General features: G+C 35.3%; 1 protein-coding gene across 4 annotated transcripts in view; it reads left to right on the top strand.

Moving 5' to 3' along the window:
• Nucleotides 1–19,859, top strand: part of AlkB (alpha-ketoglutarate-dependent dioxygenase AlkB) — a 44,773-nt gene extending 24,914 nt beyond the window's left edge. For 2 of the 4 annotated variants that reach the window (XM_081725499.1, XM_081725498.1), the window contains exons 4-7: nt 7,414–7,567; nt 11,245–11,323; nt 13,922–14,115; nt 19,303–19,859. In XM_081725499.1, coding sequence (XP_081581625.1) covers nt 7,414–7,567; nt 11,245–11,323; nt 13,922–14,115; nt 19,303–19,837 — 962 coding nt within the window. In that variant the 3' untranslated portion in view covers nt 19,838–19,859. Of the gene's footprint in view, nt 1–7,413; nt 7,568–11,244; nt 11,324–13,921; nt 14,116–15,603; nt 15,702–19,302 lie in introns of all 4 variants that reach the window. The other 2 variants (XM_081725500.1, XM_081725501.1) reach the window with 2 other exon arrangements.
• The last annotated feature ends 812 nt before the right edge of the window (nt 19,860–20,671 follow it).

Here is a 20,671-nt window from a genome sequence, read left to right as displayed (position 1 = left end):
GAATTGTTAATAGGTATGGTATTCATGTAAATTGTAAAATATTTGTAGCGTATCAGTATCTAGCGTTTAATTTATGTTGCATTTTACGGTGATTACACCTACATAGAAATATTTCATACTTAAATAGACGTAAGATGCATTACAAATGACTATTTGAAAAAAAACGAAATTTAGAAAAAAAACGAGAGGCAATGTTTTTTTTCTAAAAAAAACGTACATTTCTGAAAAAATACGAACCGTTTTTTTTCTATTTACAACACTAATGTGAATAGCTATTTCTTCGTGCTAACATGACTGGTCAGAGAGAAATTTTGGTCAGGTAGAATCAATCAATTACATCGGATGCGAGAACATAATTGAAAAGATAGTCAGAAACCAATTCTACAATTTTGGAGATTGCTTGAAGCGGTTTCATTCACAGTAGCCAAAATACGAGAAGGAATTTAAAAGGAACATAATAAGAGAATGTACAAGAAAAGAAAGATCTAGGAATTTTGACCAATGTTAGAGAACGAATTCGTATTAGCACAGAGAATTACTATAATATTTGAAATTCTGTATAATTCTCTGTAATATAATTTATGTTCTGTACACTTCTCTGCACTGTTCAATTCTCCTTAAAATTGCTGCTGCTACAGGGATGAACGTTTATCAGAGGCAAGTATATAGTCCATCAGTTTCTATCATATGATACACTTCACCTAATTAAACTTACTTTTTATTTCAGTCTCAGTGCTGTAGTTGATCAGGATAAAATCAAGAAAACTTCACTCGTGAATCCATTAATCAAAGATTATATTATAAAATTGAAAGTGACATGTTTGTGACTCTTAATCTCTTGAACCACCCTACCAATCTTAATCAAATTTTTGACGTAGATGCAGTGCTGGCCTGGGAGTGCTTTTAGCTTTTCACTTTGACGGTAGAACTTAGGGGACGGGAGGAGGGGGAGATATACGAAAATCAATAAATATAAGAATAAAAGTGACCTTATTAGTGAGTTAATAACTCTTGAACTGCCTGATCGATCTCAATCCAATTTTCAACATAGATAAGGTTTGGGTCTGGAAAGTTTTTTTTAATATATATATATATATATATATATATATATATATATATATATATATATATATATATATATATATATATATACAGGGTTGGCTGGTTTAAACCAAAAAGAAAGAAAAAAAAAACGAAAAATGCTTTAAATCGTGAGAACTTCATGGTGACGTTTCCACATATCAAACCATCTGCATTAGTTTTATCTCCTTTTTCACCTTTTAATCAAGATGTCCCATGTTCAATTCTCGGTCGAACCATAACCCTTCTTTCATGTGTAAACCAAGTAGCGGATTGGATGTTACTTTAAAGCGAGTCTTCTTTATACCTTGGTATTACATAGAGATGTTAAACCTAAACATACGAAAAGAAGCCAAATTATATGTTTTGGCTTGCCTGAATGCTTGTTGCTTTATAAAGAATCAAAGGTTGCCTAAATGTATTGATAGACATTGGCAAAGTTTATCGACTGCCTACGTAGCTTCCAACATTAGCTTGGATTGGACTTCGTTTTAATCTTATTGAATGATATGTATATACTAAATTTGGAATTTAATACCTCAGTTTTAGCGTACTGATTATGATACGTTGACCTTAGATTTTACATGCAAAGCAATAACAGGATTTGCTTTGCATTTAAAGTAATAACAGGATTTTCCCAATGGCTACCGCGGGAGTTTCCCGATTTATATGCAATTCTGTATAATGGTTTCACTTGTGCAACTATTCATCTTTTGTCCTGAAATGACTCTTGACAATTATATTAAGAAGTATGTAAAGATCAGTACAGCGTATTTTTATCAGGAGTCCTTCGTGAGTGAGTCGGCAGACTCATTGCATTTGTGGCCAATTAGTCCCGGTTTCGAGTCCAAATGGAGGACAATTTCTCTCCGATGTAAGCCGGGAAGCTGTTTTGATCCCACTTTAAGCTTATAAAGACCCCTTCCAGCATAACCCTGTCGTTGTTTAATAAGAGCAAGGCGAAACAAACTTGTTTCTGTTAATATGTAATATAAATACATAGAACAAATTATTTAAAACCAAAAAAACCTGGTTTAAACCGAAAAAAAACCTGGTTTAAACCAAAAAAACGTTTGTTTTTTTTCAATAAAAACCATGGTTTTTGCCAACCCTATATATATTTTGGGTCAGTATAGCCAAACTATACTGACCAAACTATACGAAAGTTTTGGGTCAGTATATTTGGTATAGTCTACTGTCAGCCACTTCGACAGTAGAACCTAGGGGAGGGGGAGGGGATATTAATATATAAAAATAAATAAAACTTATCTCTTGAACCATACAACCGATCTCGATCAAATTTTCGACATAGATGACATTCGGCCCTGGGATAATTTTTATCACTTAACTTGGACGGTGAAACGTATGGGAGGGGGAGGAGGGGATATATGAAAAAATGAAAATGGAAGAGACTGTGTTTGTGACTTCATCACTCTTGAACCACCCGACCGATCTCAATCAAATTTTCAACATAGATGAGGTTCGGGTCTGGGATTTTATTTATCTATTCACTTTGACGATAGAACTTAGGGAAGGGAGAGGAGCAGTTAAAAAATCAAACCTAATAACTCTTGAACGAAATGACCAATCTCGATTAATTTTTTAACATATATGATGTTAGGACCTCAGATTTTTTTTTATCATTTCACTTTGACGATAGAACTTAGGGGAGGGGGAGATATATAAAAATAAGTAAAACTTAATAACTCTTAAACCACCGGACTGGTCTCGATTAAATTTTCAACCTAGATGAAGTTCTAATCTGAGATGGTGTCTGTCATATCACTTTGACGGTGACTTAAGGGAGGGGGAGAGACATTTAAAAATGATCGAAAATGACCGATATTAGTGTCTAATCTATAATTTTTGGGGTCGCTGAGATGAACAGTGACACTTCTGATGCCGTTTAAATCCCAATTTAGCTCCGCATATTGGAAGAGGGGGATATATATATAAAAGTGGTCAAAATGACCAATATCAGTGTCGAATTCAGAGTTTTCGGGGTCGCTGAGATGAACAACGAGACTTCCGATACCGTGCCCCGCAACATGGGGAGGGGAGAGGGATATATAAAAATAATCGAAAATGACTTAAGATCAAAGAGCGCTTTAGTAATAATAAAAAGTGACTAACTAACGGAACATATTACTATTTTTTTCTTAATTTAACCCAGCGAAGCGGGTAATTGATGCTAGTACTACATAAAACAGTGTGCACAATAATAATATAAAAGAAGCGTTGGGCTCCTGTAGCTAAATTGTGGGTTTGACTCCCAGTAGAAGTACGTTTTACATCTCACTTAGTGACTATGGAGGGCTAGGACTCTGAAGCCTCCAAAATAAACGGAAACCCTTCTATTGTACAATAATTTAAACCGCTTGAAGAGCAATCTTATCAATAAACTCAAAAAGTACTCGTTTGCTCCTCCAAACTATTGTAGATTATTATTATTATTTACAGCGTATTATAGATATTACGAAATACCTTTCCTTACTTTAGTCTTGACAATGCTGACTGCTGTCCGCAAATATTTAAAATAAATATTAATAAATTATTTAATATTTATTAATATTTAAAAATAATATTTTAAACAATCTATATTAATTTGGAGGAGCAAAGGTTAGTACCTTTTAAGTTTTATGAGACCCTTGTAATTCGGACCAAAATAGGCTATTTTCTGATCTCCATTTGTTTTAAGCACTGGAATATGTTACATTGTATAACCTAGGAAGATGATGAAATCTCGCAGTATTGAATGCATTTAAAAATCCAGGAGGAGCGTTTTGAAGCCTAGAGGTGCTCAAAACTTGAGTAATATGGGCTCTGTGTAGGTGATACACAAGACTATAAATTTCTAACTTCGTCAACATAGCATAAGCTAAGGGAACAAAGCCCTCTTGAAGTAAATATTAGAAGTGGTTATGCAGGTGTGGTGCTTGTAAAGGACAGTCATGTTTGAAGTTTCAGATATTAAATATTAATAAAAGCAGTATTTATGTTAATGTGATAGTATACTTTATGTGGGTACTTCATGTGGATTCGTGGGAAAGCTTTGTATGTTTTTCGCTGTCCAACGTAAAAAAGGAAATAACTGTGTGTAGATATATATATTTTGAATTACGTGTCTTACTGTAGATTATTCGAAATAAATAGTTCTGTTTAAACTACATTACCAACTTATTTATTTAATAGTTTGTTTTCTAGAGAATAAGGTACCGGTTCTAAATATGATGATGTTATTCTGCGCGTTCTAATTAGCTGCTGACACAAGCCTAAATCTAAACAAATGGAAAAGGTGTTGCCATCTTATGATCGTATTGCCTCTGAAATACGTGTAGTGTAATCTTGTCCCAGTCTTCAAAACGATTGAGAAGGCCTTTGTAGCAATATAATTAGTGTATGCGTCTTCGGCACGCGAGACCCAAGTTCAATTCTCGGTGGGAGTTCAAGCTTCGGATTCTACGTTAAGCTGTAGTTCCACGTCTCATATAGTCTTAATGCTAATAGGGACGTTAAACTATAATCGGGACGCTAAAACTATAATCCTAATCCTGATTTAAATTCAAAAATTCATTCCATAAAAACAAGAATAAACAATTGGTTGGGACAGTCTGTGAACCGAACTCAGAAGCCGGCAAGTGAAGCAGAGTCTCTCCCTGACCAAACTCGGCGACCAAATAAAGCGATCTTTATTCTTTAGATGATGGGCTACTTCCTCACCAAATTTCATACAGATCCGGCCACTAGTTACCTATAAATAAAGTACCATATACAAATCGAGCCGATCCGAGCCTGATCCTGACTAAGCTCGACCACCAAATATAGCAATCTTTATCCCTTAGACGATGAGCTACTTCCCCACCAAATTTGGTTCAGATCATTCTAATAGAGAATCACACACACACACACTTACGTGGAGTGAAACTATAAGCTCCCGGGAGCTAAAAATGATAACGTGAACAGCAAGTTTTTACTTTATATTTTAAATAGTGCCGATACACAAGAATAAAAGCGCTTTATTAACAGTAACATTATATTTTGATTGTTCATGCAAATTTCAGTGGTGATAGTAGCGATATAGTTTTGCTCTTAAACTTGCTTATCCAAATTATTAATTCCGAGAACACGAAAGACAGTATTGTAATCTCCCTTAAAAATTACGTTTCCACCTTTGAAAGATATATGGATATTAGTCATATTTTAAATTTTGAATTTTATGCATTCTTATGGTAATTAAATTTCTTAATAATAATTAATAATACATTTAGAAAAAAAAAAGAGCAGCGCATCGACACTTCAATAATAATCAGTGATTTGAAAGTTATTAAAATAATAAATTGAATTGAGTTACCAGTGCTTCAGTAAAATTATATAAATTATTATGAGTATTACTTACTTTTTAAAAAGTCACAAGTACCATTTACAATTACTGATACAGCTATATATCACAAAATCCGAGTAGTCGCTCTGAAAGTAAGCGAACTATTGTATAGTAAAGAATAGTGAAGTAAAATTTGCTAGGATCAAAGAACACATTTCTGTCGTATCATGGTATCAAATATTTACATGTCATTAAACATAATATCAAAGATGTTCATATGTTACATAAAACATTGCCAGTTATAGGAATTAATATAGGTAAAGCCTTTTACATTGTAGCAAAAAAACTCTTACGTAAAATACAGATAAGGCAATTTGTAGAAGGAACTGGATTTCTTGGTAACTAACTTTATTAGGAAAAATAACACACATAATCATTAAAAAAAAAAATAAATAAAAAAATGTAGACATATCTTTTTGGGACCTTTAATATTGAAATGTTTCATCAATTGAGTTGGAAACTTAAAATAACAGACTCATTTCGTATATTTTTAAGATATTTGATCTGTTTGATTGTGATTGTATGTATTTTCGAAGGTCAGTTTGTAATTTTAGGTTTTTGTTCCAACTACATATAACAGTGTAAATTCATTTATCTTATTTGTGCGTGAAAAAAGTCTTGGTTATTAAAATATAATGTAATTAGTGTACTGGAAGTACAAGAAACTTAAAATTATCGTTGTCTACAAGATTGATTACAAACAGCAATAATAAAACTCCAGATACGAAAGTATACAAATGACTGTGGTTTTTTTATCATTGTACCAGGATGAGTCATAAATTCGTTCGTTTCTTGGTGTGAAACATCTGTACACTGTACGAAGTGTTACCTTAAATGCTGCAGAGTAAGATCCATTGTGCAACTGTTTCAAACACGAGCTCATTCGTGGCCGAGCGGTTAGCGTACGCGCCTTTGGCGTAGTAGACCCGGGTTCGATTCCTGGCGGGAGCTCATGTGGTTCGGATTCCATGTTAATCAGTTCGTGGGGAAAAAGACGAGGCTGTCTGCAGATAAACTCCAGTTGACAGAAGATAACGCCACACAGTACTTTTGGATGATTCAATCTGTGTTGACAAATGACGTGTATTTATGTGTGGATTGGTCGCTGCAGTTGCTCCAAGAGATTCCTGTTCATGGCAATTGGTCTATCGTCTCGGATTTATTTTCAATCCTCATGTCGCCTGACCTAAATCTCAACCGACATTTTGGGCTGTTCTATTATTCACAATTCCCTTCCTTTCTACAGCACAGATTTTCTTTGAAGCTTTGCAAATTTCTTTCTTCCAATAGTGTCTTAACGGTATACGAATACCCACTTGATCGATCTTCATGTTTTACCGTCTTGGTTTGTAATGCGGAAACGCGCTGTGACGCAGTATACGTGATGACTGAGTCATGCTATCTCATGATTACGCTTTGTGCTTCCACGTAACAGGAACAATATTAATAGTCGTGTGTGTTCAAAACCGAATGAATTTGTGACTTATCGTGGAAATTCGTATATTTTAAAAAAAAAAGTGGTAACTGAAGTATTTTCACAAAATATGAAAGTCCAGTTTGATTTAAAAATAACTTTTGACGAAGAATGACCGACCCCAAATAATCTGGTTTTACTAAGACACTTTTGATGTACGCAGTTTAAAGTGTATGTTATACAATGAGTCGTGAATGTACATAGTTTGGGCATCTGTAGGCACAGTTATACTACGTATTATACGCCTTAATGTTTAATCAATAAATTATATTAAATTAAATAGCTTCACTGGTATAATATGTTCACAAATAATAACTACTGGAAAACTAATTTTGTATGTGACATGCATATAGTGAGATTGATTATATTCTGTTAAAAAGTTGAAGCGTAACGTTGTATTATGTTTTCAGTGTAATTTACTGAAGTAGTGTTGTAGTTAGGATAATTTTACTGATTACTACGTTATTGTTATACTTAGGTCTTTTGTTTATCACAAATCCTTTCACACCAATTGGCCAGAGATATTGGATTCATCGATGTCTGAAAGACTATCCGAAGAAACCCCATCGCTTGAACCTCGATGCTCATGGAGATTTGGCAAGTAGTGAAAATTGGTGGGATGTATGCATAAGGTAAATAATAGTAAATGAAATAATTTCGGTCTGCACACATGATCTCGCTAAATTCCGATTGGAAGTCAGATTTTTAAAAATGGATTTCTTTCCTAAAGAAATAAGAATGATTCATTGTGAAAAGGTAGTAATTTATCGGGAAAATAATATATTTGTTTCTCATGCTGTGTGCCAAAGAACCAACTTGTGCAATTTGTTACGTCATTTATCTTAAGAAACCAGGTAGTAATGTGTGATAGTTAAGACATTATGTGACTGTAATATTTATGCTTCGTTGCATAATGATGTAATTTACCAAGTGCGAGTTATTTTTTACATTTGGGAAATAATATGACTTACTATAAAGTAATGGAGTATTGGAAAATTACATTTCTGTGTTAGGTATTGAGGAAGGGGGGAAGGGGGGACGAAGCTTAATTTGCCATTATTGTATAATATAGTATGTTTGGATATGCAAGATTTGCTGGTTTTGCTTCCAAAAATTTTCTTTAATATCGAGAGGATTTATTTTCTTCTCAAATCAAAGATAATCGTGATTTTACTTTTGGAGTAAACAAAGCTTAACTGTTTATAGAAACAACTTGCTGCATGGAAGCTTTATTTATTTTTTTTTTTTTAACTCCTTCGTTGAGTTAAGTTACCATATAGTAATGGAAGATTACCCCCTTCTGTACACTACACCAACATTCAGATGTCTGATTTTAGCTACTTTAGTTAGTAGAGTAAAATGACACTTCTTTACATCTGGTATCAAAAGGTGTCGCTGAATTAGGTATCACGAATCAGCCACAGAATGAATGGGAAAACTTCTTGTGTTCGAGTTTTTAATTTTCAAGTTTTTCACAGTGCCTACCATTTGCCTTAGCTACTTTTGTACCACATAAAAGTGCGATTGATTCTTAATAACATAAGGTATAATGCATATGTATATCGTAATTAGGTAATGAGCTATTGGGCTGGAATGATTGAAATATCCGTCTAACATATATCACTTTGAAAGGGGAAAAAACGGAAAGTACATGCCTGGCTAGTCAAAGTAATCTCCGACTGCTCTTCCCTGCCTAGAAGTGGCGAGATTCTGGAAGATTTGGTAATCGGTAAGTGAGGAATGGTTTCATAGTGGAACTCGTGGAAAGTCTACACCGTCCATTGAGCGACATATGGACGTGGATTTTTGTGTAACATGGGGACACCGTATCTGTTGACAATTGCTGAATGCTTGCAAAGATGTTTAATTGTGTATTTCATGGAGTTCAGCGCTGTAACGATTCGCAGTGATGGTTTCGCTTCGGCAGAGAAAGATGTGATGGACCACCCGTATTAGCAACAACATTAGCGAGTAGAAGGGTAGTTTCAAAAACTGTCCTGGACGTTGATTACAGTCCAAGTACTCCCCTGACCGTTTACGATTATCGTAGCAGATCCATTTTTCTTGTTTCTTTTAATGACGAGTGAGTATCCAATCCAGGAAACCTTTCCTGGTTATTCCAATCTCAGAGAACTTCATCTTCTGGTGGGGCCGCGGTGGCTCAGTGGTAGAGCGTTCACCGCTGGTGCTTGGGGTCCTGGGTTCAAACCCTGCTCCCGCCAAGTGAACTTTGTGGTGGACAAACACCGTGTGGGTGGGTTTTCTCGGGGTTCTCCCGTTTCCTCCCACTTTCTTCATTCCACCATTTTCATTCATTTCTCATAATCACCGTCTCCTTTAGCCTAACCGGCATAACCGTGGGATGTAAAACTCACAGATTTCATTTCATTTTTCATCTTCTGGTAGTGATTCTTGTTGACCGTTGTCAACTCATATGGCATCGATACTTTTTCATTTTACCTATTACACGGAACCACCAAGAGAAGTAGTATAGCGTATGCCTAACACATCTGCAATTGTATGAACATGCTTTCGAGGGTGCACGTCGACGGCATTCCTGATGAACTCGTCAGAACATGCTGTTAATCGGTGGCCGCAGGACTTAACTTTTTTAGTGTTTTGTCACAGGCATAAAATTCCATAAGCCAAATTCCACGTATGATACGTTCATTGCTGCTCCCAGCTCAAATACGTTGTAGCATTTTGCTGCTATATTGTAGAATGTCCGAGTTTGAACTCAAAAAGAAAATTCACTCGCAATGTGCTTTCTCCGTGCACTTTTACACGACTTGTTTAATAACACCTTACCTCGTGGCTGACTGGGCATCCCAGTCTGTTTTCTGAACATATACGGAGCTTATGACGTCATACGCATGATGGTCGAGCCTCGTTTTGCATTACCGAGGGTGGCTTTCCATCAGACGTAAACGGACATTTCAGTTTCACCATCTCAATATTTTGTAATACTGGACATAATCATTAAAAATCTACAGCCAGGGAGATGCAGCAAATAATTTGTCGTCGTGGTTTTCGTAGGTAGTATAATCAGTAAACAAGAATCAGATCCATGCCCCCATTGTAGTTCTTGCCTGCCTTTTGCAGCTAGAAACTAGAAGCATGATGCATATTGATACATATTGTGATTACCCTATATTTCTGATGTAAAAATGAACTTTAAGTTTAGCTTATGACTACGGCTAAGGCAGGAATATTATATATTTAGGAAAGGTATAATGCTTCGACAAAATAGATATATATTACTTAGAGCATCAGTTTCCAACACCATTACTTTGACCTTCGAGATTGAAATTGGCTGTCTTTTAATTGAAATAGCGTTTCCATTCGTTTCGCTATGCTGGATCAGCACTGATAATTCTGCGTCTCAGTGATGAATCAAACCCAAGACCTCGTGCACTACCTTTCTCTGCAGTAGAGCAAACATAATTATGAAACTGGATAAACCAAATGTGAACGATGGCCTGAAAAAGGAACAATAGTGTACCAAAAAATGTCAACATTGTATAGATTATATTTATTCAGAAAATCCAAGTGAATGTCAGACAAAAACTTATTAAATTTGTAGGCACAACTGAGAATAAATTCGATTATATTTTGTATTTCATATATTAAAATTATATGAAATATCATATAAATAAGGCAACAACCAATTATACAGAAAAAGCCGTATCATGGACTTTTTTTTTATTATTTCCTCCATACAAAAGAAAATTATAAAGCTGAATTCGGTGGTCATAACATCCCTAGGTTATAGTTTCTCTTCAACACATTATGAAGATCAGATTCGTACTTGTGTCATGGGTGAAAATTTCAAACACTTTTTAAGTGAAATTGTATAAGTATTTTTCTTCCGTATCTTTGTTTCATCTTCATCCATTATATATATAATATCAATTTTTCGAGCGCATTTTCTCTTCATATAGAGAACAAAGTGATAATGTTGTTATCTGTTTTTATTAGATAACCTGTGCCTGGAATATGCGAAAGTTAGATATCAAAGATATTTCTTTCAAGTTAAAATAACTAAATCTAGAAATCGAACAAAATAATCAGATTATTTGTTTGCCACTAAAATACTTTTGTTGATAAATGTAAATTTTGTGGTTTATTATGGATTTTTAATAGGAATATTGATGTCGGTAACAATCAAATTTAAATTTTCCTTCAATATTTACTACTCTGTGAGTATAACACAAAATAGTATATCCTCGTGATATATACGTCATCTATTAAAAGAAAGCAATATGTTATGAGCCTAATTTTGTGTGCTTTTCTTTCTTATTTGTTTCAGTGGCGGAGAGAGAGGAAAACATATTATGCAAAAACTTCGGTGGGCTACACTAGGTTATCATCATAACTGGGACACTAAGGTAAATAATAATAATAAAATAAAACCATATTCGTTATATTAGGAAATATATGTTTCACGTGGCCTTTTGCTTGCTTCCGTCAGTTGTGGTGTTTCCTTCAAAACTTAACGCTGCATTCATCTGATATTTGCAGTGATATGCAATTGACACGTCATTGAGTGTGAATTTTAAAACAGAAACCATCTTGTTCTAATCTATTAATTATCCGAGATACTAAACCTAGCCTAACCTCGAAAGAAAGTAGAAGTACAGCTACCGAACATCGAGCTGCCAAAGTCTCGCAAGACACTTGAAAGGTGCGATTTCATAGTATTTAAAAATGTTTTGCGTGCGGCATAACTATTGATATTTGTTATGTTGTTTCCATTTCATTTGAAATTAGTTAATTTGTACTATTTTGAATTATTCTCTATCGAAAGGAAACAAGTTATCATCATAAAATCGCATTCTAACTGGAATGCATACTAAAGAACCTATAATTTTGATGTTGTTTAAAAAGTGAAAATGATATTCTAAATCCATAGAAAGGATGTGTTGGGAAATGTCAACATACTGAAGTGTATATATATATATATATATATATATATATATATATATATATATATATATATATATATATATATATATATATATATATATATATTAATATTAATCTGAAAGGCTAGTAAAACTCATGTGAAGCCCACAGTTTACCGTCGAATTATCAGGTAAGTTTTGTGAGAGCAACACAAAATGTATCGACACTTGAAGGGAATCGTACTTTTGTCTTTCTGTTTAGTCGTGTGGGTATTCTGCCTCTGAACTCTCAACGACATTATCACTGCATTTCGTTCGTGTGTTTCGTGCATATTTCTTAAATAATCCGAGAGCTTGTGACCTTTACTCCCCAACAGGTACATATAGATCCATGCTGTGAGACTATATGAGACAAGGACCTAGAGCTTAATATAGGATTCAAACCACGTGAGCTTTCACCTGGAATCTCACCGAAGGTGCGTATGCATACCATTATAACCACGAGGAAACTCTTTAAGTCAGGCGAGAAAAAGATGTGAGAATATAAAGCTATAAAGCAAGACTAAAGGAACATAGGTTGTAACAATCCGGACTGAATTTGATTGGCATAGGATGTAATTTACTGCCGTTCTTCTGCGGTGTGGTTTCAGGTGTTGAGGTGAGGTAGTCTAGTGAAAAAAGACATGCTCTATGTAAAGTGGAGTTAAATGGTGATCTGTGTACCCATCAACGTTATCGAACTCAAGTCTCTGCGTGATTCTGTATCTGTGTAAAAAGAAGGTTCCTCCATAATCTCGGTTTTGTCTAAGGGCGCACTTTTAGTTCACCAATGCAGAATATTTTTGACGTAGTGCAATATACACTCGCTCTAACTGTTCGGAATAAAGATCAGGATTCATGGTACGACCGTTAGGAACGAACCCGAAGTGAAATACCCCAGGGCTTGACTTCTGTTTGACGACGGGTTCTGAAAGTTGGCCCTTTCTCAGCCACTATTTTTGCACATTGCGATTTCGTAAAAGCACTTAACTTTTTGTCGCATGTGACAAGCCGTTTTAGGAAACACACATCACACGTATTTTACATCATTTGTTGGCATACATCCACTCTACTCTGTGCCTGAGCTGGAGTCAACTCATGTGGCACAATTCGGCAGCTCCTGATATCTTCCCGAGTTCGTGAGGGTGACGCACTACAGCGACCGGCACATGCCGCGTATGTTTGATAATCGTCTCGTTCTTGTGTATAAATTTTTATCGATGGCGAGTTGCATGACCTCACAACTTGTTACCTGGGGCGACCGGACCTTGGATGATCTTCGATATTATTAAAACTACTTTTTTACAAATTACTGGAACGAATTGCTGTGCTGTGATTCACTACGCCTTTCCCTTTCGCAAGACGAATAATTTGGGTTGCTGCCGCAGAATTATGCCCAGGTTCGAATTCATACAGTAACAGTTCGCGTATCAGACGTTAAGCACTAATCATTACTGCCACAAAATACTGATAAAGTGGTACCTCCGTATTAAATAGTGCACACTACCTCTTAAGCCAGTTTGACCTTAAACTTCGGCCTCGGCGTATACATGCGTCTGCTGTTTGGTTTGTGGAAATATTGCATGAATTATGACTGACTTTCTATATATATTCTATTGGTGTGTGTGAGAGAGAGAGAGAAAACAATAAATTTCTTACCATTTCTATTTCTTATAGTCTCTGCGAATAATTACATATTCAACATTGTGTTGTTTTCTTTCGTAATGGATAGTTTATTTTTTCACAGTAAGTCGTACATATCGCACTGCCCGAGGAAAAGTAAAGTAGTACCTATTTTTTCAGTTTTACGAGAAAGTGACAAAGTTTTTTTGTTTCATGAAGAATCAGGATACTATTTAAATTTAATATTTATAAATATTTTTCTAAGAAGTTAAGATAACAACGTAGTTTTTTATTGACAAAATAAATTTCCTTTCGGCTCTTCTGTCAAGTTGCAAAAATTTAGTTCACGGTATATTTCCTTGGGCAGTGCGATATGAATGAACCATAGAACATTATACAGTAAGATGTGTATCTTTCCAGGTCTATAGTGAATCTGCACGAGATCCGTTTCCAGAGGATTTAGCCCTACTCTCGTGTTACGTTGCGAGTGTTGTAGGATTCAATGACTTTCACGCAGAAGCAGCGATTGTTAATTTCTATCATATGGATTCTACTCTTTCGGGTCACACTGATCACTCCGAAATAAACAAAGAAGCCCCTCTCTTGTCATTCAGGTAAACTCTGGATAGTTGTTATACTTCTTTCATGTAATCGTTGCAGTTTTTGTGTGTCTATGACTCTTTCTTCTGCTTTAGACAAAGATAAATGTGTTCATTGACAAGTCATTTGCATTTATGTTTGATAAATAACATATCGAGAAGGGCTTGTAAATGACTGATTGTTAGCCTGTTGATAAGGAAACTCAGGACAATGCGAATGAGTTTATCTCAATCCTTGATAGGGCCCCCATTTAACAGCTGTTAGGAAAAATGTCCCTACAAATGCTAAAACATAATTGTATCTAAAATGAAAATTAATGTTTATTATTCTTTAGCAACTGCAAATCTGACTTATAAACGTGTCAACTTGTAATTCAGAAGATATGTTCTACGTTCGTCTTTGAACACATTTGAACCGTATTGCTAGTTTTTTTATTTATATTTTTAATAATCTCATAATTGAAAATACACTGAAGAATTCTTATGAAATAACTCCCAAAATGCAAGGAAATGATTAGGTTAATCTTTATTCACAGCAAATTATATATATAAACATTTTAAAAGAAAAGGAAAGTTTGCAATGAGTTTCTAGTTACAACTGGTCTACATTAAGGGGCCGCGGTGGCTCAGTGGTAGAATGTTCACCTCTGGTGCATGGGGTGCTTGGTTCAATCCTATCTCGCACCAAGTGAGCTTTGTGGTGGACAAACATCGTTGCGTGGGTTTTCTTCCATTTCCTCACTCTTTCTTCATTCCACTATTTCATTAATTTCTCATATTCACTGTCTCCTTTAGCCTACTTGGCACAAGCGTGTGACGTAAAACAATATATATATACTCAAAAATAGGGCAATTATCTTGCGTGTTTTTAGACATATTATAACATATATATCACTATTTTACTCTACTATTGGTCCATACATAAATAGAAATTTCTTGTACTATTCATATTCCATAATTCACATTTTACTTTTTATAATTAAACACAGATATTAAACCACAATCTAACCATCTTTACTGGGCCGCTAAGCATGCATTTGTGTCAGAATCAAAGTAGGAAGATAATCAAGCGTAAATATGTGTGGGAATTATTTCTGTAAACACTAACAAGAAACAATTCTAAATAAAAGTATCCATTAAACTATATTTGTTCCATTATGTCCAATAATAAGTATTATTATCACGGAACAAAACTAGTTCGACGAATTTTGTCCATACTATGAATGTGAGATCACTGAATTTAAAAAAGTACATTTTTATTCACCAAGGTTCTTTCATTGTGCTAAAATATTAATAATTTAGATACGTAGTAAAATATTGTGCAATGTTCGGAAATACAGTCATTTTACTCTGTGGAAGAAGGGAATAAAATAAAACTAGCCACGAATCATGTTCGTTGCCTTTTCCATGCTCTCAGAATTAACTTCTACCGAGTGAAAGTAATTTAAACTGCACTATTAAAACTTTCAAAACGTTATATCTAGTTTTACCTTAATTTTGAAGAATGTTTCAGCTTCCGGTACTGTCCAAGATTTACCAATCAGCAAGAAGATGAAACAAGTTGTCACTCATGAAATAATACTTCTCACAAGAAATTAAAGGTACTTTTACACTTGAGATACTTTTCCAGTTATTAAGTGGATTTTCTCCTATAGTTTCAGTTCAGAACTTGCTTTTGGACTTTAATATTTACACTTCTGGAGTCTAACGTACTTTACCTTCGCTAAAAGCAGCAAAATTGCCAAATATATGTAGGAGCAGAAATAACGTAGCCTGACTTCCATTTTAAAACCACCATCGAATACCTAGTCTCAACCCCAGACGTTCAGCAGATCAGGGGTTCACACGGTCTTTCCATGGTAAAGTTACATTATAACATATGGAAATGTAAACTTATACTAGACTACGAATATAATTCACCTATTTTTAATAATCATCGAAAGTTTCTGAGTGGATACTTGTGAAAATATTTTACACAACTAACGAAATCGAATATTTAGAATACGACAATACTAGAATAGCCTTATTCTAAGAACGGAAATACCTCTGCTCCCCTGGCATGTGTGGTCGGTTATTGACCATGTGTGGTATATGGTTAGTGAGACACCTTATTCATTACGGTCATCCAGTGAATAGTCTCGATGTCTTGTCGAAAAGTACATACATTTTATAATTAAATAACTTGCCAAAATATAAATATTACTTGCAAAAACGAAGATTAAATCTTCATTACTTTTGGTGATTCCAAATAATTCAAATGAGGAAATGGCCGAGCTTATCGAACACATGTAACTGTATGTGATATCTGATATTTTTTGGTCACTGATACATAACTAAACAATATGTCATGTATTGCATTGCTACCTGTCACTGTAGCAGAGCATATTCAATGTTTATCGAAGAAGGTCCTCAAAACACGATTAACCATTGATGACTACATTCATTAACATTCCTAAACCATTTACTTTACACAATTTTACATAATTATAAACTGCGAATAATAAGAAGTAGATTTAACTCGAACGAGAAACAAGCTAGATCCGGACAGTATACGAGGGTCATTTAACTCGAAATGGCAACATAGTTATGAAATGTAATGTAGTGAATCACTCACCTCAAGAAGCTTACAGTCCTTCGATGTAGTCTCCGCCAGCCTGTTGAACCTTTCGCCAGATGTCTGGTAAAAGTTGAACACTATCAAAGCCCCACGTTGTGAGAGGGTGTTGACAGTGAGCGCCCTAAGGCAGGAACAATGCTGGGAATTTCTCTGAAACGTTTGGCCTGAGAGGTTCTTTCATTTTTGGGAAAAGATCAAAATCGCAGGGGCTCATATCCGGGGAGTATGGTGGTTGCTCCAGTACCTCCCAACCCCATCGTCGTAACAGAGTCTGTACTGGATTGGCTGTGTGGTATCTGCATTGTCGTGTAGGAGAATTGGTCCAGACTCCAGGAGGTGTGGACGTTTGCGCCGCAATGCTGGTCGCAAATGGTGACTGAGGTATGAAGCATAGTATATAGCATTGACGGTAACGCCCGGTGGAACTTGATGTGACAGGATAATGCCTTCGTGGTGTGGTGCCATTCACTCGACTGACGTTTCAATTCAGGCACGTAGGATCTTCCCCACGTTTCGTCGCTTGCAATAATGTGGTGCAAGAAGTCATCACCTTCCTCATTGTAACGTTGAAGGTGTAGGCATGCAAAGTTCCACGTATGCCACTTTTGAACCTCGTTCAGAGCATAGGGTACCCATCTGACTGCAATTGTCCGCATGCCAAGATCTTGTGTTAGCATGCGGAACACTGATCCGGAAGAAATGTTCAGCTCCTGCGCCAATTCACTACAAGTCCAGCGCTGATCACCGTCAAGCAGTGTCCGTAGTCTTTGCAAGATGAATTTCGCCCGTATCCGTTCGCATATGCCCTCCACCATGCATTTTGTCTGTTGTCCCGCCTGAAATGCTGCAACCCATCTCGCCACGGTGGAGCAGCTCCACCGCAGGCCTCTACTAATCCTCTGTGAATTGTCCTAGCATTTCGCCCTCATGCCACCTGGGATTTCATAAACACACGCTGTTCTGCACGCGTGAACATTGCGTTAGGGCAATATTTCACACAACAATCACTTTAACAATGTCTACTCGCCACACACACCGTAATATGGGACCGCAGCAGCGTTGAACTGACTCGTACACATCCACGGAACACACTGTGTTCGTCATTTGTCTCCTGCCCACACGACGCTCCAATCGTAGCAATGTTACTAGTTCGAGTTAAATGACCCTCGTACATAAAACTAAATCTGTGGTACGTGTAACTTGCAATACTGTCTAGAGTCAAGTGAAAAGAGAGAAGACCGGCATAAGTTACATAAACATATTATTATAGTCTGCAGGTACTATTTGCTTATTTGGAAATTAAATAAGAATTTAAAACAGAAGGAAATTATATTGTTTATTATTTCTTCTATAAAGTTAGATTATAATTTATTCTTTAACATATAATATAAATTTGGCTATATGCCTTTGTGTATTTGGTACGTCAGACCTTTAAAAATCTTAACATTTTTTCATACACAGGGTTGTTGAAAAAGAATGATTCAAAAGTGAAGCATATTTATTTTGAACTGAAATAACATCCAAAAGCAGTATTGATCGGAAAGAAAAAAAAAGGTTGTAAGATTTTGTGCATATTGGAAGCGGATGGATGGATTTTGAGTTTTACGTCCCGTTCAGCAGCGAGGCTATATGAGACGTGGACCTACTGATTAACGTGGAATCCGAACCACATGAGCTCCCGCCAGGAATCGAACCCGGGTCTCCCGCGCCAAAGGCGCGTACGCTAACCGGTTAGCCACGGAGAAGCTCTCATATTGGAAGTGTTGAGCACCCTGGGTAACTCAACAGACGTCTAGCTGATAATCCAGTTTTAGCCAGATGCGTCCTAATATCCTCGGATATCTGCTCTACTGTACTAGAGATAGATTGCCTCAAATCTTTCAGATCCTTTGCAGTGCTTTTTAATTTTGTACGAAACTATCTCTGCACTGTTACGACAGACCACTCGTGCAATTTCCATCATACAATACGTACACCCTACTTTCGTGGTCACCATTTGCATTGTTAAGTGTTTACTAAACAGCTAGCGCCTCTAAAGGCTTTAACGTAAACTACAAACACAAACTATAAAACTTAAGACATTCTTTTTTTCTTTTCGACCAGTTTTGCTTTACACATTTCAGTGCAGGATAAATACACTTTAATTTTCCACAATTCTTTTTGAATAATCTGTGGTTTGAAGAACATCTCAATATATCTTAGTTCTATAAAATATAACACATCGTAATTTGAATATATGTAATAGTAATGACCTTTTTGAAAGATTGTGTTTCCACAGTTTTACTTCTATTACTTTACTTGTTACTTTATTACACACCTCCTTCATTATGTAGAACTTACATATTTTGCAGTACTATAGCTTTCGTATTAATTTATTGTATAAAAGCAGGTTCTATCAAATATACTTTCAGCATTTTTATGTATTTATTTGTTTACCTTTTAAGTTATTGATTTTAAATTTTTATTTGAATAAATATTATTCTATGAAGTTACATTCTTTTTATATAAAAATATGTTATTAAGAACAGCTCAAGTTTTTGTAGTACGTAACATTTTTTTTTTCCTTTTCTTTTTTTAAATTATAGTTTTGGACAGAAGGCTATTTTCCTTATTGGTGGATTTTCGAAAGAAGAAAAGCCTACAGCATTGTTCATTCGAAGTGGGGATATTGTAATAATGTCAAGCTTAAGTAGACTTTGTTACCATGGGATTCCCAGAATCATTATGTCAGAAGATAATCCATGGCAGATGGATAATACTGAGCGTTCATTACTTGAAACTTTAGTGCATCGAGATACGGAGGATGTAAACATGGATAAGAGTAGTGATAGCTCGCAGTTCCTTCATGAGAAGGGTTGTAATAAATGTGTGTGTACATCAAATAATAGTAGTGATTTCCATAAGAAATGTGAAGAAGTATGCTGCAGGTGCAATGTCAAAGCTGGCGATTTAAGTAACTCAGTGATAAGTACAGTATCAGCCCTTTTCAGAAACTTTGTAGAGAGTTGTATTAAGAATGATAAATTCTGGCATCCATTTGATAGCTACATCAGAACTTCCAGAATTAATTTAAATGTGAGGCAAGTTCTTTTGTCTGGACAAAATTGTGTTGAAGTATGATTAATAAAATAATTTTAATTTATTCGTGGTCTATTTAAGTCCGTTTCCATTTGTGTAGTTTCTGTCGGCTGTACATGTTTCGCTTTGAAAAAGAATTAGTGAGTGTATGTTGTTTAATTCATACAAAACAATCATAATAATTGTATATTGAATTCGTTTTCACGGGATTGCTCTGTTTACATGTGTGGCAGAATGGTAAAAATGTATTTTATGTTACTTTATATACAATAACAAAAATGTAAGTATTTTAGAAGGCTACGTTAAAAAGTCTCCTTTGAAGACAGAAAGTTGATTGACTCTTCCTACATAATAAGAACCAGGGTGGATTGATTTAAATCAGTCTGATTTAAATCACGATTTTAATCAAGATTTAAATCACTTGATTTTTTAAATAAAAATCGTTGATTTAAATCAAATTCCGAAATGAATTAATTTAAAGTGAAAGTAAGTAAAATCCCGTTTCTCTTCTGTTATTTTGATTATGGAAGATAATAATCATAATACAATGAGACTCAAATGTATGTAAGCACAGTATGAAAACGAGTATCATATAGGGAACGATCAGGGAAAATCCCGTTTGAACGGGTTACGGGTGAACCCTGCTTTCTTCTCTTTGTAACACAGGGTTTTAAAATTTTTATTCCAACGGGGAAATCACCATGGACATTTAAGATGAAAACTCTTTTGTGTCCACGTCTATTTGTTTGTTTCCAGATAATAGGGGCGTATTTAGAGGGGTCCGATCCCCTCTCTGAAACAAAAAAAAATTTTTTTTTTAATTTTGTGCGAAATTTATGTACTAAATACATAGAAGTTCCTCGGGATCGTAATACG

The sequence above is a fragment of the Thermobia domestica genome, chromosome 9 (assembly GCF_964235325.1).
Source record: "Thermobia domestica chromosome 9, izTheDome1.hap1.1, whole genome shotgun sequence".
Taxonomy (NCBI): Eukaryota; Metazoa; Arthropoda; class Insecta; order Zygentoma; family Lepismatidae; genus Thermobia; species Thermobia domestica.
Note: the sequence above shows the minus strand (reverse complement) of the source record. Positions and strands in the feature narration are given on the sequence as shown.